Raw genomic sequence first — 18,950 nt, 5'->3', positions numbered from 1 at the left:
GACCATGGAAACACTGGTTCCGTCTATGACAGAGCCGGTGTTTCCATGTCCGCCTGCAGGCGGGGGGTGTTACTTCTGTCAGGTCAGACCGGTCGGAGTGACACATCCCGCCTGCAGGACTTGGAATCAGCCGGTCCGGAAACAACAGTGGCACCGGATTTACCTCCACCGTTGTTTCCGCACCGGCTGATTGCAATGAGGCCCATTGTGTCTCCTGCTGATGTGCTGCCCAGCTTTAGGAATGCTTAGTATCCCTGAGCGTTTCTGGTGGAGTCCCCAATGTTTGTGAGTTCATCATGGCCTAGTGTGAGGGGTCCTTTTTGGCAACATGTTTTGTTTAATAGCATCGTGAATAGCGAGGAATTTCCAGAAGGTCTGATGGTCATCAAGTGTGTAACGTCATCGGCAGGGGCAGTAGTCGAAGTGTATGAAAAGAATTAGTGGGACTATGTTCCCTGCGGCCCTGCCCCTGCTCCCCACAAACCCCATCCCCACACACCCTGCCAAACTCCCAAACAAATGTGCCTTCTGTTTAAGGGAACGTTCAGTGCAATACACTGAAGTGCAAGTTTTAACTTTTAAAATAAAAGTATTGTAATAGTAAAACTTAATTTAAAAAAAAGCAGTGGAGCACTGCCCCCAACAGCTCCTACACACTTGGACCTCTGTACAGTGGAGTTCCAGAGTTTTCTGGTGAATCCTTCCCTTTCCCCTTTTAAAAAATGGTTTGCTCCACTCATTTCTCTTGTTAGCACTCATGCTCTGATTTCCTAAGACACACTTCTTTGTTTTGCTCTGGACTCTAACTTGAAGTTTAAATATATATCTCATTGAATATAATTATCTTCTTTTCATTCATCTCTACTTAATAAACCTTTTATTTTTCCCTCAGACTTCCAGACTGCCATTAAGGCCTTAGTTCTTTCTTGTCTGGATGGCAGGGAGGTAGTCTTCATGGGCCTTCCTGCTTCTACCCTCGCCACTCTCTAAACAGTATTGTATTTCGGGCCCTGTCTAATCTCGGCTTCCAGAGTGCAAGCATTTGACCCCTTCTCTTATTTCTCTTAATGATTAGCCGGTCACCTTCTGCATTTTTGAAGATTTACTACATCACATTCTAAGGCAGTGGTTTTGGGCCAAACATCCTACCAGTCGTGAAGTTGTCTTTTTCCAGGGCGCCATAGTACTTAAATCTTATGTCTTGATAGGTCTCACTTTAATCTATTGTGTTTTTCAGCCCAGGCCTTTACAACAATCGCACTTGTGCTGGAAATACTCGCCCCACCCCCTTCATTCCTAACCTTCCTAAACTAAAGCTTGAGAAGGCCCTCAAAACACACTCATTTCAGATCTCATTTCTTAATTGTTTTCAGATTTTTTTTTTCTTTTATTGAATGGCATTTCATTATTGTAGCATTTTATGTAGGAATTGTCTTAACTGAATAATACCTTGTACATATTATTCAATTTTTAACAATGTTTAACCTGTTGGTTATCCTGAGCCCTACTGCTTCCAGGAACGGCTTTCAATTTCTAAGATTTTAAAAAAATAAAAAGAATCAAGCACTATCACAGCAGTACCAACCGAAATACTTCCCAGAGGTGAGGTAGGCCAAGAGGATCGCAGGTGCCTGCATAGGTGCAATATTGCTATTCTGGCCCAGCGTACCCTATCCTCACCAAACTGACCCTCACACTTTCCTAAGGACCTGCCTCTAGGTCTGGAAGCTGAACTGCAGCTATCTTTCAGCTAACCTATTTGCTGGTCCTCCACCATCTCATCCACCATGCAAATCCTTCCAGGCAACAATTGCCTCACTATCTTCTTCTACTCCGGTTAGCTTTTTCTTCCCTCTATGCTGGTTTTTCGCAGGGCCCACTATGTACTCTACCCTCCTCCTTAACTATCTTCTCTTCCAACCTCTGTGTTGATCCTATTTTTTCTTGATGTCCTACTCTAACCATCCCTTCTGCTTGATGTTTTCTGCCACCAATGTTCTCATGTTCAACACTGTCTCCACCTCTTCCTGCACTTGTACCACCTCATACTCATCTTGCTCCATTGGCTCTCACTCCCTCTCCTCCTCTTTCTATACCTTCAGCACCTCCTCTTCTACCTTCGCCTGCTACCTTCTCTCCAGTTCCTCCAGCTCACTCTGCTGCACCAACACTAACACTCCCTAACACATTCTCTGGGCACTTATAGGCCTCCGATCTTTCCCCCTGGTCAGGGCTACTGTTCTGACCTGCCTGTGGTGTGTATACTGATGACTAAGCACTGTTAATTTGCTATGCAGTGAATATTCTGAGGATTCAGTGTGCTTCAGAAGGATATTCATACCTGCTGTTTGAGCCTTCAGTAGACAGATGGGACATAATGGAATTTTCACTTGAGTGCAAACGTCATAGAATGCATATGGGCACTCACATCTGAATGGGGCTTGCAAGTGCTCCAGTTCCGCTCATGGGCAGCAGTGCCAGTGAGAGGCTCATGTAGGTTGGTAATTCTTACTTCTCACTATTTCCCCCTTGTGAATCCACATAACCACAAATGACTTCTACCTTACATAAGGACTGATTTAAAGGGAATTGTGGTTCTGGCATCCTTATAATTTTTCACTGCAGTGTTTATGATTGCTTCACATATGGGCTGATTCAGAAGACATGGACTAGTAGTGGACTTAAGGTGGTGGTCCCAAGATCCAGGCCCGTGGTGTTGTGAGGGGACAAGGGAACTTTCCCCAGGCGACAGGTTCACTGGTTACCAGTTAAGGAAAGAATCATTTTTAAAACTCTTGCCTTAACGCACAAGTGTCTTCACGATCTGGCCCCTCCGTATCTTGTCCAAAGGTTTTCTAAACCCCTTGCCTCCAAGCCAGCCAGAATGGCATATTCAAACATGATAACTGTGCCCAAAACTCACAGAGCTCGTGCTGGTGGCACCAGCTTCCCCACTATGGCTGCCACCCTATGGAATTCCCTCCCACCTCACATCAGGCAAATAGATTCTGATGCAGCCTTTCGCAAAGGCCATCAAAACTAGTCTCTTCGTATAATCGTGCATGTTTGTCTGCAAAGAAGTAATCTGAACCGTATCTGTATCTTTCTCAAGACCACTTCTTTGGGTGGCTTTTTTATAACCCTTAATTGAGCCTTCTTACGCTCCGTTTACACAACCTCGATGCCCGCGGCCTGCAAAGCGCTCTACAAATTTAAAAAAATTAAAATAAATAAATAACATACCTGGGCGCTACAGAAACATTTTTTGGGACCAGGCTCTCCGGTTCCCCTCACACAAACACACTTGGGGCCAAAGAGAGACAATTGTCAAAGTCTCTCCAGGATTCCCATTTGGGGTCTTGTCTGTGGGTTGTTCTCTAGGCCCCCTACCACCTCTCCTCTATTTTGGGTATGCTCTCTAGCTACGATGTTCATCCAACATGCCTCTTTCATTTGCAGTCACTTCCATGGTTCCATCCTGAGGCCCCATTCACCTCTCGGCCTCGCATCCCTATGCGTCACACTCTGCACTTTTTCCATCAAATGTAGAAAACACTTATCTGTCAGGTGTTTTGGGGATGGCAGTGCCTTTCCTAATGATTTTTTTTTAAAGTGCTCAAAGTGGATGTTTAGCTGTTCTGCTAGTCTAACGGTAGCCTCCAATCTTTTATGGCCAGGCGTATGTCATCTTAGTTGTGGAGATCACGGTTTTTGCTTTTTTTGCCGTCAGTTTTTACCATTGTTGGTCGTCTCAGATTAGTGTGAGGCATCTGCCTAAGCCTGAATGAACATGTATTTCTTCTGGCTCCATTTGTAAATGATGTGGGTGTCATCTGTATAGATGAAGCAAGTAAGCCTTTCTTTGGTACTAACGTCTATGAGTGGGGTAGTCGAGATGTTAAAAAGGAGGTGGAAGAGGCTGGATCCCAGCAAAACCCCATAAACAATGTTCCATTTAATTGACCGCATAGTGGTTGTTCCCAAAGCCTCCCCCACATGGTGGTCCAAGCCCTTGTTACCTCATGCATCGACAGGGGAAAGCTTCCAGCTATGACCCTGCCTGGCCCCTCCCCTCAACACAACCCTCCTGACTGCAGCCCGCCTTTTTACAGGCGACCACAATTTCGACTGCATCTTTCGCACAATGTGTAAGCTTCACAGGCTCCCTCCCCTGTGAACTGTGGCATATGTTCTGAAAAGATGAAGCTTTTGGCACCTTTAACAGTCTACCAAAGTCGAAGCTTCATATTTAACTTTGCAAATAGTGTCCCAACATGTTATAACTATTGCTTGTTTGCAAGCCTCATCAGCAGCTATCAAATACCCACAAACTGCAGATAGGCGTGTATCAAACTAGCATACTGCCCCGGGAGGATAGCTAAGTGGCAACGTGCTCGCCTTGGAAGCAAGACAACACGAAGCAACACAGGTTCGATCCCTGGATCCGCGCTTAGAAACCTCTGGGTATTTAAGCGTGTTACAAATATGCAACTAAGACAACAAAAAAAACACACAAAAAAAATCAATTCTGGAACAGAACCTCGATTCCCCCGGGCTTTGTGAGCATTTTAAAAATGCAAATAAATAAATAAAAAAATAAGAAAAGTAGTGCTTTTGTGGATTTTGCAAGTTATAGATAGAGTTTAATTTTCAACCTTTTTGGAGGACATGCCTCCGTCTCGGTGAGCGTAAATTGATGACAATTTTCTCTCATTTCACTTCTGCGCCAACATTGTCATACCCCTAGCCAGGTCAATGATAGTTGATGATGGCACACATCTCCAACATGGCATCGGTGCAATAATATCTTTACGAAATGTCATGGCATCGGTGCAATAATATCTTTACGAAATGTAAAGACTGGGCATAACACTCCTGTAGACCTAATTTTATGCCATTGGTTTGTTGCAGAGCAAAATTATACAATTGGCGGCTGTTAACCTCTGGCACTAAGAGCTGCCTTAAATGGGATGAAGACAACGCCATCAGGGCCGACTGAAGATGTGTCACGGCTCATAGGGGACTATTTCAACATCATGTTTGGGGGGCTCTTTGTTTTTTAGTTTGGAAAACAGTCTGAGGTACCAGTGAGGTGCTGGCATTATAATGGAGACAATGAAATGTAGCAAGGAAGTTAAAAGCTGCAGATTATCATGGGACAATTGGCCACTGGAGGAGCGGATATACTAAATGGCCAATGAAACACTATTAGCGCTTTGTCAGAAAGGGGCTTGTGTTACTACAACAGGAGAAAAAGGCAACAAGGCCACAACTACGCAGCTGGATGCTGCAGGAGTTCTGAGAGAGGTGACAGCCTAGATGTGCCAGCAAGGGGGTCATAGTGAAAAAATCAGAAAAAAAGGTCGAAAGTCAAAATGACGAGAAAAAAAATGTCGAAAAAAAGGCAATTTTTTTTAATACGTTTTTTATTCGAAATGGGGGGTTCCCCCCTAACCCCCTTTTTTATTTTTTTTTGTTTTACCCATTTTTTTTTTATTCCCGGACCCCAAAATAAATATATCATTTAAAAAAAGGGAATTCGACTTTTTTTTCGACCTTTTTTTTTGACATTTTTGTCTTTCGACCTTTTTTTTCGACATTTTGACTGCACAGCACAGCAAAGGCATCCAGAAACTTGCGCACTGCAAAGCATGCATTTAAAATTCTGATTTAAGGTTGCATCCTGAGGGCGCCTGACGTACATAAACATGTGCTTAGTAATAAGAGTGCCAAAATGAGGGCAGCTGCTCGGGGCAGTAGGGGGAGTCAGACCCTGAGGTTTAGGGCTCAAATTAACTCAAAAGGTTGATAGGCCCTGATGCCGTTTTTGGACACCATTAAAGTGTGCTGTATTAGAAGCACGTTTAGGCTAGAAACAGGGAAGCTGTTTCACTTGAATGGTGGAAACTGTAGCCATTTTCCCTTGGAATAACGCTCCAGGTAACTCACTGAAATTTAGGATAGTTTGTGTCTAAATATTCTCACGGGCAGTCCTGCTAGAACTCCCGACCTGGCCTTTTCTTTATATATTCACCACTTTTGGAATAGCCCTAACATCAATCTTAGGTTTGCCCCTTGTCCTTATGTCTTTAAAGAAATTGAAAACATTGTTATTGCATAAATGATGTACATTATTTATTTGTTTGCGTTATGTAACTATTTTCCACTTATTCTGCCCTTTGATACTTCCAGGTCCGATTCAATCATAATAAAAATATATATATATATAAAATAAAACATGCCATATTCCACTGAGAGTAGGGCGCAGATCCTTTATTCACAGAGGAATGGGCTGGAGAATATCACACAGGTAGATGTAGTACACATCAGGGATGTTAAGGTGTTTAACAAGGCACAGCGGGAACCGGGCATAGGTAAGGAAGGGGAGTGGCACTGACAGAAAGGTATATGTTTTACAGCAGTAAACATGAAGATTCAGAAAACAGAGATATCTAGGTCGCAATGATTATATCACTCCTCTAAAGCAGCACATTAGTCTTGCTTTTGTTAACCAAAGCAGAGAGTGTGATTAGAGATACATTCCAATTCACTTACAGAGAAGGGGAGACGAGATACGCTGATTGATGTGGGTCAGGATGGAGTATACATTACTCAGTCTGCAAATAGCAGGTCAGTCTCACTTTGTGTTTCAAAATATGTTAAGTAGGCACCTTTTCAAAAGGCAAATAACCTGATTTCCCTCTGTACATGTCCATTAACACTTCACCTTTAAATAAATGGTCAAGAGAATGTGAAATATAACTACTCACTTGCATCTCATCTAGTTTGGATTGAATATCTGGAGGAAAATCTCCTGCTCCACAGCTGAACGGATCAAAAGGTTCTGCTCCAAAAAGATCTCGGTCTAAAATATAAAACAGCAAAATGTGTACCAGGTCTTGCATTCTGGGATATTGATATAAAAGTTTAAATAGTTGCTGAATCGTTACCCAATTGAATGAGCATTCCAAATATTGGCAGCTGAGGTACCATGTGCAGTTGATCTGGTTTACATTTAATTAGGAACATTAGACTAGAATTGCAAAGAACTACATTCAAACCTCATTCTACTCAGAGCTAGACAGTAAATATACAATGGCAAGGCTCTTCTGTTAGTTACAGGGGATGGGCTAGGGGTGGGGGGGATGAAATCAATACCTGCTCTGTTAAGCGGCTTCACTTCAACACTACAGCTAAGTCAATGCCTAGTCTGGGATGCTGAGGGAAATCCTTATTGATATATGTTTGGGTCCAGTTCATGTACTCTGGATGATAACCCTTATATAACACCCCTCTCTTAGAATCCCCCTGACCCCACTGAGACAAGAAGTAGGTTTGTTTTGCAAATTAAAAGGTTTATTTGAAAAATTAAACAATATATATATATATATATATATATATATATATATATATATATATATATATATATATCACACTTCTATAAATAAATTGATAATGGATAGTACACTTGTGAATATGAGCAGTAATCAGCAATAGGTAATCCTACAGTAGCACAGTTCTTTACAATCAATGAGGAGTTAGTATAGGATGGATAAGGTAGCAAAATACTTTTATGGTTTCAAGGGAAAAGCAATGAGGAATAAAATGCAGTACAGAAATATGATTTTGATATGATTTTAGCACGAGATAAGATAATCACTTTTCTCTGGCAATTCACCCCCCCCCCCCCTATGCAATGTAAGAAATGGAAGGAGATGGAAAGAGGAGCACACAGTTCTCAGGAATGCAATCAAATACAATACGAAATTCAGTTCCCCCCAGCAAGCTTAGAGGAAACAGGTAGAAGTTTGAAACACAGGCTCAAAATGCTTTTAAATGTGATGGAAACGGATGGGAAAATGTGCTAACTGATTTTAATTCCCTCTAGAGATTCAGGGTGAGTGAGAGATGCTTGTTGGTATTAGTTCAGGCTCACTTTAGCAATTCTCTATGAGTTATTACCAGGTTGCAAACGGATTTTAACAAAGGAAAGAATGGAGCTGCTATTTTGACAAGTGGAGAAATTGAGCCAAAATAGCAAATCGCGGTAAATTTCGCAAGTGCGTAAATCGCGATTGCGGAAAAAGTATAGGTCGGTTCTAGGTTCGTTGGAAAGCCTAGAATCACAGCTTTAAAATGAAAGTTCCGGAGATACAGACAATTTAATACAGGTAGATTTTCGGATTTAAAGTAAAACTCAAAATGACAGGTGACAGTTTGCAGCTTTAGAATGACAGATGACAGCGCGCAGCTTTAGAATGACAGATGACATGATTACTAGGAGGCAGTTCTACTTAGGTTAAAATAGTTTGGATTAGATTATTTTAACTAAGAGATTGGTTCTGCACAGTTCTGCTAGGTACTCACAATATAAATGTGAAATAGGCCTCGTCACGGATCTGGTCAACACGTCCAGCGGCGGTTCTGTCTGCTCGGTGGGTCAATCAGGCACCGGTTCTGCTCACAGCGATCCTGATCTCTGGTTCTGCTCACAGCGGTCTGGGTCAGCTCTGCTCTGCTGGTCTAGCCTCTCTGGATACAGCAGCCTCTGGTTCTGGATACTGCTCTACGTTCCGGTCCGGATCAAATGGACTCTGGATGTAACATTGCTTTCTGGGTACTGGCAAAAGTTCTTGGCAAAAGAATTCAGACAGCTCTCCCGGCTGTGGAATAGTTTGCAAATGATTTTAAGGATGCTGAGGCCTGCTGAGAAGAGTTCTCAGTTTGTGGGTATAGGCCCTTGCTTTAAGTTCTGAAGTAAATTTCTGGTCTCTGAAGATTGATGGATGTGAAGTCTGGAGTCTCCCGGCAGAGCGTCCCGCAGAAAATGAAATTGAATGTCTCTACGTGTCCCAGCAGTCTCTTTTTATGTGTTTTAAAAAGTGGGTGGAGAGGCTAGCATCACTGAGCCTGCCCCTCTCTACTTGTCATTGGCCCAATTCTTCCCTCTCCCATGATTGGGGGAATTGGGTTGTGAGTCTCAGTGATGAGGTCTGTTTATGGGTCAGAGGATTTTCCCCTGGTCAATTTGCCCACAAATCTATATTTGATTCAAATACATATTTCCCAGGTACGCAAGTGGTTGACATTACATGCACATATTACACCTTGCTTAAGGTAGTCTCTGTTCTGCCTCTGGCGTTTCTAGGAGCTTGCATTAAAAAATGGCAACTTATTTTCGATTTTAGTGGGTTGTGCAATATGGGATTTTCATCAAAAATTATAGAAAGGTAAATTTCCCTTCCACATATATCCCAGTAACTTTCCATGTCTCTAGCTTAAATACATTGTCTACAATATTCATAATTAGCGGGGTTTTGCCCCAGAACATGGTACAAATTGGAGTTTGGACTCAAATTGTGAGGGCATTTTTCAAACTAAGACTCTCAAAGTTGTACATTCCTGTCATTTGGTTACAATAAGTTATCACTGTTTCTATAAAATATATATTTGTTGCAATTCAACTCCCCAAAGTGTTTGGGTCCACCTCCAGAAGTCTGGGTGGGTCAGTGATCACATTTCTCTCCTTGCTGGCAGAGGGCTGTTGACAGGAAACACTCAAAATTAACATACCCCATTCAACAGAAAGGGGCTATTGTCTCTCTCCTCCAGGCTGATGGGGAAACCCCCTCCATCTCACTCAGAAGGGATATGTGATATCCTGCCTCCTGTGGTGAGTCTCTGGGGTGTTTAGAGTTCTCAGCCTCTTGGCCTCTGGGAACAGCAGGCGGCTAAGATTTTTTAATTAACCAACAGGCCTTTGAAGTCTAGTTGACTCAGGTCCCTTTGTCAGCCAGTCCTCCTGTCAGAGTTTAGACCGCTAGCGCCGCCTTGGGGAATTCGTTGGTACTGCATCCATCTTTGGGATCTGTCTTGAATTACTGCATTTCAATAGAGTGGTCTTTTGCTTGATAGAATAGGACCCTTGCTTAAATTGTTTTGATGGCATCCTTACAGTAGAGTGGTGATGTGGAACCCCCCACAAGAAGGTTGTATCTTTGGAGTGGTCTTGTGCCAACTGCGCAGTACTCCTGTATTCTGGCGTGAATGTGGGCGGCGACAGCTCATCCCCACATCTACCCAGTCTAAGGATTCAATATGGGTCAAAACCCTTGACAGCTCTGTGATGCAAGATAATTCACGTGATGTTGAATGTTGCACTTAGAAGCAATGTGTTCTCTAGAGAAAGATATATCAAGATTGATCTGTAAGAGTAAGCCGTGAAGAGGCTCACTAGCATCCACAGATGTTGATGTTGGATGCTAAGCAAAACACGTGTTGGATCTGACCCTTGTATTAAGATTTGTGTGTTCAGCTTAAATCACCAATGGGACTCCAAGACATAATCAGTCTGTATGTTATTGGCAATACATGGGTACACGTATATTGTGTTGTGTTTATTTAATACGATGTGATTGAAGGTGAAGCAGGATTTAGAAATGGAGGGTTACTTTGTGAGAAAGTGTAACAGGTTAGCACTTTAACGAATTCATGCTAGAAACTATCAAAATAAATATATATTGTTCAAGGTATACTCATATATTGATCAGTGCAAGCATGGGTGTAGTTTTAGGGGGGGGACAGGGGTGTTTGTCCTCCCCAACTTTCATGGCACACCATTTGGTCCCATTCATTTGGCTGGGGCACCTTTTCTTCAGATGTCGTGTCCCCCCCCAACATTTTCAGCAAAGTTACTCCATTAAGTGCAAGGAAGACTACCTATAATGAACCTGTCCTAGTGTACAGTAAATATACTTGTTTGAAATCCTACTGGCACATAGAGTGGTAAGAGTGGCTGGAGACCTTGACAAATTCAATGAAAGTGCTTCCAAAGAAGTCTAGTAAGGGTGAGGACACATTGGCATCTATGTTGTACTCTTTAAATAGGGTGGACTGGGCTCACAGAATAATATGAGGTGTGAAATGGAGGTGAAAAGCCACAATTAGCAATATATTGCAAATGTATGCTATGCAAAATAGGTCCGAACCAATTTCAAAACAATACAAAGGTATGATTCAGGAAATTACCTAAAATGCGTCCATCAAAATTCATAATAGGAGAAACTGGCAAAAAAAGGATTTAACCATTTTAATAAAAGTAAATGGGGATGACTGTGAACATCGGCATCATTTAGAACAAAGTTAAAATCTGAGACAAACGAGCAGGTCCAATGAAGCCAAACCTTACACTACCGGAGAGACCTAGTAGGAATAGATGTGTTCAGAGTAGGATGCAGCATTTCTTCAGACTTGAGAAGTCGTGTTTATTATGGACTGGGGATGGAAGTTTGTCACAATCCACCTCCGGTTCATAAGTATTTCTTGGTGGAAATGTGACTACTATATGCACCTGCACTGTAACAGAAATACCGATCACATTAGCCTCAGTTTTCTTCAGGGCTGGAACCACTAAACTCAGTCCACTTAGGTATCACTTCTTGCCCTTGGCCACACATAGAGCACATGCATCTTGTTGTCAGGGAGCTACAGTGAAGTTCAGGCTCCTCACTCCTCCAAAACACACAGCTGCAAAGCAGGCTCTAATGTCCATGCACTTGGGCTTACAATCAATCAAGTAGGCGGGCAGGCCACCAGAGCAAAGCCAAAACACTACATCAGCCAAAAAGCTGACTCGACCAGCCCCGGTACTTTAGAAATTGTTCATTCCAGGAGTGCACTAAGAACACATTTACATGGAAAATCCCTCTTCTCATCCTTACAGGGAAATGAGGATTTCTTTCTTTCTAAGGCTTATTATACAACATATATTGGGCATAGATTTTCAAAATATACAATAACGCCCTATTAAAATCAGTGCACGTTTTAAGCCTACATTGTTTAAATCCTAAAATTCATCCAAGCTGACTGTCCTCATAATACTACATAACATCGACAACAGTTGGGGGATTATATTCCAAGACTGCAGACATCTCTATTTCTCCACGTTTATATTTCATTTTGCCCACCCTTGAACTTCAAATGGAAGTCTGGTGATGATGCAGAATTGAGCAGTCCCCTTTTGTGGGAATGAACCCGGCAGGCTGCCCTGGGGCTTATAATGGATAGCCACACCACTTAACCCGCTCAACAAGCAAATGATTGAACAATGCCAGGGCCCAAATTCTAAATTCTTCTTAACGTTTGCTATACAACTTCGTTACAGTAGGAATGATTCAATGCTGGTCATTCGCAAACAAGTTTTGTGTATTTGGCAGGGTGAGTTCATGTTGCATTTTAAACCTGAGCAGTAGTGTTATTTGTCACCATGAGTTCAATAAACTAAATTCGTACTTGAATGTTTTATAAAAGAAAAAGAAGAGGCACTTTCACATTTTTCAGAGTAGGCACTAAGGGAAGTTGAAATTAAAATGCATGTGTGTTGTATGATATGATATGATATGATATGGCATTTATAACTTGCCTATACACAAGGTGTTTCAAGGCGTGACGAGTCAAGGAAGGGGAAACAGAGGGAAGACAGAGACAGCGATGCTACTAAGCCAGGTGAGATTGAGATTGTGGAAGAGCAGGGGAAGGGGAAAAGTGCAGGGGTAAAGGGGAAGGGGCAGTGCAGTACATAGGATAACAGTAGAATAAATAAAGAGAATACATAATAAAAGTGCAGCCAACTGGTGGCAAGTGCAAGGGTAAGTGCAGACATCGGATGTCAAGTGATAGTAGGGGCTGTAGGGATACAGAAACAGTCCCCGAGTGCAAGAGTTGCCAGGGGGGCAGTGCAGGTGTGCAACTGATGGGGAGGGGACCTGGGCCCGAGATCAGAGGGTAGCCATGTAAGCAGTGCAGTTTCAGATTTATCCAGGTGATCAGCAGGGGTATGTATATAGCTGTATGGTGTGCATTCCAGATTCCAGGAGACAACTTTTTCTGTGGAACCTGGAATGGGCATGGAGAAAAAGGAGTTCAAATTAAGTGTAAGGGAATGTGCTGCAGCCAAGAGTCTGAAGACAGTAATGGGGCAAATGCATCACAAGGGGGAATGAAAGGACAAAAAGGAGGAGGGGAAGCCAAGGAGGAGAGCTCCTCCATGGAGAAGGGAAGAGGAATCAAAAGGTGCTTCATTGCTGCGGCACATTCCACTTTGGAAATTTGGGCGCTGTCCAGGGCTCCGAGCAAACTGTCGGAGATTTGGCATTGAGGGACACTTTGTCAGATGTTGTGGAAGTGTCTCGATGGTATGGGTCAGGGAAATAAATAGTGGGGATGGTATGGCAGTGGATGATAACAATGCAGGTGAGGAAGTGGATGGCGTGAGCTTCTCTGTTAGCCAAAAGGGGAGCTCCCCCAGGAAGAGTAGAAAGCCACATGCAGTGGCATGAATGGGATGTTGGTGCCAATGCTACTGGATTCTGGCTCAAATTAGACCATTGTGGGTCGGAGGGTGTGAGAGAAGCCTTTTCTGCAGAGCGGTATACAGCTGATGAATCCTAAGGCCTCTGTCAGTGCCTCTGGTGGGGCTTGCATGGTTACTAAAGTGGTTTTCCAAGACAAATTAAAATGCAAAGGGACAACCACTCTGGAAGATGGGAAAGGGAGAGAGTTGTTTGGGCCGGTCTGAGCAACGTGATATAAGCATAATCCTAGACCCTAGTGTCCCAGGACTTATAGCAGTGGCCGATAAGGGTCCAATTGGAAGATCAGAGTAACAGTATGAGAGGGTCTTCAAGCAAGAACTAGGGTGTCTTAAGGGATTTCACCACAGGATTAGATTGAGTGTGGGGGCCATGCCAGTGGATGTCAAGGTTAGGAGTGTGTTGATAGCATTGAGATACAAAGTCAAATTGGAACTTCCCAGGCTTGAACAAGAGGGCACTATTGAGGATGTAAAGACATTGGAGTGCATAACGCCTATAGTGGTGGCGCGGAAGGCAATTTAGCAAGTCAGATTGTTTATTGATCTTAGAGGACACAATAGATCTGTTGTGGTGGGTACATTTCCCCTGTCAAATATATGAACGACAGTATGTTTAATGTTGGGGCGAAAGTGTTTAGTACACTTGATCTGGTCTCAGAGTACCTCCAGGTGAGATACAACCCAGATCGGGGGAATATACTATGTTTATCAAACATGAAGGGATGTTTAGGAATAAGTGGACGCCATTTGGGTTGGTGTTAGCCACCACTTTTATTCACAGGTTGATGCATTAACTATTCAAAGGGGTAAAAGGAAGGTGTACTTTCAAGACAACTGGGAGGGATGAACAGGATCATGATCTGAGGTTAGATATGGTGTTGAGGATCACTGCAGAGTCAGGACCCGGGGACATGCTTTACCCTAAATCAGACTCCACACAAAACAGTTTCCAAAAAAGCTACCCTGTTTGTTGCACATTTAGCTGGAGACAACACTTGACCCAAACAGTGATGACACCATCTTTCTTAATATATGTAAAGAATGGTGGAAGTCAGTGAGATAATACACAATTAAATGTATTTATAAAAAAGGAAGAGACCTCTTGGTCATACACTCCTATAACACAAGCAAATCACTTAACATCGTAAACAATATGAATCCTGTTATTACTTACACAGTTTCATATTTACTGTTCCCAATCACATTTCTTTCAACAGACAAGGGTGATGTTAGGGATATATCGGGGAATGTTTTGAGACATAATTTAGTTTTGTCTCCAGCTAGATGTGCAAAAAACAGTGTAGCTTATTTGGAAACTGTTGTGTATGGTGTTGTAACGTCATCATCTAAAAACGCCCCCTATATCAAAAAGAGGACTCTTTGTGCTCCATTTGTGTGTACTGATTTAGGACAGCCCTGGTGGATGCTTGAGCACTCCCAAAGTAAATAATGGAAACTGTCAATATAGTGTCTTTCTCAGAAGACCTATACAAAAAATGTTTACAGAGAACATCAATTCTCGGGACTCCAGTCTCGGACACTGGGCATACTCCATTAGTTCAGACCAACTATTTATAACTCTTGGCCCAGAAAACTAAAAATGTATTCGAACACAATCACACAGCCAATTTATGATTGAGTATCTGAAAGCCGGTGTTATTCCGGAAGGGCTCCAGATCAAGACCATACCAAGGGTGTTCTTAGGTAATCCTAAATTTATGAAGGGTTTTAGTGGAGTAGGCAACAAATGTTCCCGTTACTGGGTCATCCTTATAATTGAGATGGCAGAAAAGAAGGGAACTACAAGATGAACTGAATGAACGAGAGAAAAAAAATTAAGGATGGCTCATTAATTCCCGATTTTAAAACCTCATTAGAGAAAATGAATTATGAAATTGCAACATTTAAGACAGTTAAGACCTTTACGCTAGATTAAAAAATCTGGAAATTAAAAAAAGCTATTGCCAATTATAAAGAGGAGAATACTTATCCTTACCTGATGCCAGTTTTTTTCCAACAATAAAACAATAACCAAGGCAACTGGAAAGGACAGTCTAACACGAGACCCCAGAATAAGAAAAGGTTTGTCACTTTCTCTAATTCCTCGAATAGTAGTGACTCAGACTCCACTATGGGTGCTTCAAACTCGGGTGGAAATTGACCACACCAATCATCGAGGAAAAACCTGACAATGGGGCAACCACGTCATGCGAACACGTCAGTGGCCCCCCTCCACATAATTGGTGAATTCTATCTTTAATCTCAGTACTCATTCCCTTACCCCCTCTGAAAGAGATGTGCTCATAAAGGGACTATATTTTGTTTTGTTTATGTAAAGCAGATCTTTTTCAGATGGAAATTGAGATGCAGAACTTTTTTAGAATTTTGAGACTCTAATATTTCTTCCACAACAGTGACGACCCGCAAAAAGATGACAATAGATCAGGCAAAAAACACCTTCTACATTCATTCCCATTCAATCTATCATGTCACCCGAGATTCTTGCATTTGAGAATACATTTCTAAGAGATGTGAAGTTTCTCTGTAACAATAGGAACACCTACAGAGATAACCTCTCCAAAATCGAACGCCCAGTGTTAAAGAATCTCGAGGATAATCCCTTGTTTGTAATCAACCCGGCTGACAAAGGCGGGGGCATTGTCCTATGGGATTCTGTCCTATATAAAACAGAAGTGGAAAAACAACTTTTTGACCATACAGTCTATAAACAGGTCAGACTTGACCCCACCAATAAGATATTGGAAGAAATTACTAGTCTCATGACACATGCAACTAGTGAAGGCTGGAATAGTGATGATGATACATCTTTTCTCATCAACAAACTAACCATGATGCCAGCTTTCTACTGTTTACCAAAAGTGCACAAGAATACCTGCACTCCTCCTGGCCGACCTATAGTATCGGCCGTTGGTTCATTATTGGAACTGTTATCCATCTATGCTGATGTATTTCTAAGACCATTCATCAGCAAAATGAGGTCTTTTGTACAAGACTCCACCTCAATGATTAAAATCCTGGAATCTCTGTCCATCAACTCCCAGGATTTTGTTGCAACCCTTGATGTGGAGTCCCTTTACACTAACATCCCACAGACCCAATGTATTTCAGTTATGCACCAATATCTGGAGAAAGGAGAGGATAAGAGACCACCTTACTAAGGAGGTCTTCATCTATAATGCTCTGTTCTTTCAGCAAACTATATGGTACAAGTATGGGTGCAACCTTTGCCCCCAACTTGGCAAACCTGAATATGGATATTTTTAAGACAAGTCCATTTATGCTGACAACAACCCCTTTAATAAGATCATCATATCATGGCATTGGTATATCGATGACATTTTCATGATATGGGGAGGTGATCTGGAAATGCTAAACACCTTTGTCATCTGGCTAAACATGCGCGAAAGTTCCATCAATTTCACCATGGGGGCCAAAAAAATAGAATCTCATTTCTGGATTTAGAAATCTATCGTAAGGCAGATAACAAGATCGGGAGTAGCCTATACAGGAAACCCACACAAAAGAACACTTTCTTACAGTTTGAAAGTTTTCACCCCTAAGTCTCAGAGAGAACCTGCCATTTGGGTAGTTTTTACGCATTAGACATAATTGCACGGAGAAAGAAGACTTTAAAAAACATAGTGATGAACTAAAACTGAATTTTATAACTGTTTTTATAAGTGGGTGCCACGTGGGAATTCAGACAGTATGCATTCAAGTCACCGCCCACTAATATCATTTCATGTTGTTGTGGCATAACCTATTGGGCCAAGATAATATCAATGTAGTTGAAGATCTTGTCCAAAAAGTGCAAATCTGGTTGAGTATACACATTATACACCGTACACCATAAGGCAAGCCTATAAAAGAGCCTCCAATGTTTCCAGGAATGACTGTCTCTCAAAACAAAGCAGAACATCTATAGACAAGATTACGTGTGTGTCATCCTTTTCTCCAATAAGTAATGATTTGAAAAAATGTATACTACAAAATTGCAAGATAATCAATACCTTTAAGATTGCTCCCCCACGGTTTGCGTTTAAACGGGTGCCCAATCTTAGAGATAGTTTGGTCCATACATACACACAACCAAAGCCAAACATCCAGACACAAGATACACTCTGGCACCTCCCACCCGTGACAGGACATTTTAGGTGTGGGAAGTGTTCGGTCTGCAATCTCACCAGAAATCTCAAAGAGATTGATCTCAATGGAAGAAAATGGCAATTAAAATTGTTCACTAATTGTGCCACGAAATGGGAGATCTACTGTATTAAATGCCTATGTGGCCTCTTCTACATTGGGAAAACTAAAAGGCAATTTCGTCAGAGGATTGGCGAACACCGTTCATTTGTTAAAAATGGCACAGCCAACAAACCGCTTGTTGAACACTTTAAAAAAGCGCACCACGCACATGAACACATTTTGTGGTGTATTCTGCAGATACTTGACCCACACCCATGTGGTGGTGACTGTGACCGGAGTTTACAGAAGCTCGAACAAAGGTGGATTTATTCACTTGATTCTGTTAACCATTTTCAGAATTTGTATATTGAATGGAATCTCCTTATACACAAATGAAAAATATCAATATCTCCAGTTCCATCTCTACAATAGGGGTTGAGATATGTAGGCCACCCGAAAGGTCTTGAAAGTACAGTACACTCTTATTATCCGTGGGTGTGCTGCCTGACCCGGCGTCCCGTTAGGGGGAGTGGTCAATTTCTAATTCCAAGATGGACGTGGGAACATTAATTGATTACTCTTCTCCCTCTGGTAAGAAGTCTGCCGTTTTACAGGTCAGTGAATTCTACATTGTGATAAATGACCTTTTTCCGTGTGTGTAAATCTGTCTTCCAACACATTACAGCAGGGAAGATGTATTATCATTGCGCGTTGGAGCCCGTACAATATACATGTTCATGCCCCTTTGTTGCTACAAGGGTTTTGCAAAACTGTAGGGACATTAAACAAGTTTTAGACATTCTTGGCTAAAATACGTCCAAGATGGCGAGAACCACCCGCACAGCATTTTGACACGTGCAGGGCTAGTTTTATGTAGTTGGAACTTTCCCGTGATCACAACTGCCACAGTGAAAATATTGCAATTGCAAGGCACGGCTGCGTAGCCAACTACGTTGAAGCATCTATGAAGGACAAGTTAGTGGTTTATAATTGGTTGAGAGACAATCCAACTCTACTTTCACTTTGCATAGTCATGCAACTAGTCGTGAGCCTTTTTTCTTCTTCTACAGACTATTCTTTCACTAGGTTAAAGAACATCGAACACAGCAACAATTAACTACCTGGTATTTGATACGAGCTTGGCTCGCTTGATGGAGCTTTAAATATCATGTGATCACGACCACAAGAGTGCAAATATTGAATATACGAAGAGTGGTTGCAAACAAATATCTGTGTCCACGGGTCTCCAAAGAAGAAGTAAGTCATGTATATTTGGCAGAGAGATAATTTAATTATATGCAACCTACATATGCACCCTATAAGTGTATCTAATGAGCCGGGCGCTCCCACTCCTTTGACAGCATCATTTTTG

At 42.1% G+C, this 18,950-nt stretch overlaps 1 protein-coding gene across 12 annotated transcripts in view; it reads right to left on the bottom strand.

Moving 5' to 3' along the window:
- Positions 1–18,950, bottom strand: part of GULP1 (GULP PTB domain containing engulfment adaptor 1) — a 2,063,281-nt gene that overhangs the window by 57,918 nt on the left and 1,986,413 nt on the right. For all 12 annotated transcript variants that reach the window (XM_069615617.1, XM_069615618.1, XM_069615616.1 and 9 more), the window contains one exon: positions 6,771–6,865. In XM_069615617.1, coding sequence (XP_069471718.1) covers positions 6,771–6,865 — 95 coding nt within the window. The remainder of the gene's footprint in view (positions 1–6,770; positions 6,866–18,950) is intronic.

The sequence above is a fragment of the Ambystoma mexicanum genome, chromosome 9 (assembly GCF_040938575.1).
Source record: "Ambystoma mexicanum isolate Mex_15411 chromosome 9, UKY_AmexF1_1, whole genome shotgun sequence".
Classification (NCBI taxonomy): Eukaryota; Metazoa; Chordata; class Amphibia; order Caudata; family Ambystomatidae; genus Ambystoma; species Ambystoma mexicanum.
The sequence above is the reverse complement of the archived record's forward strand: the minus strand, read 5'-3'. Positions and strand labels throughout refer to the sequence as shown.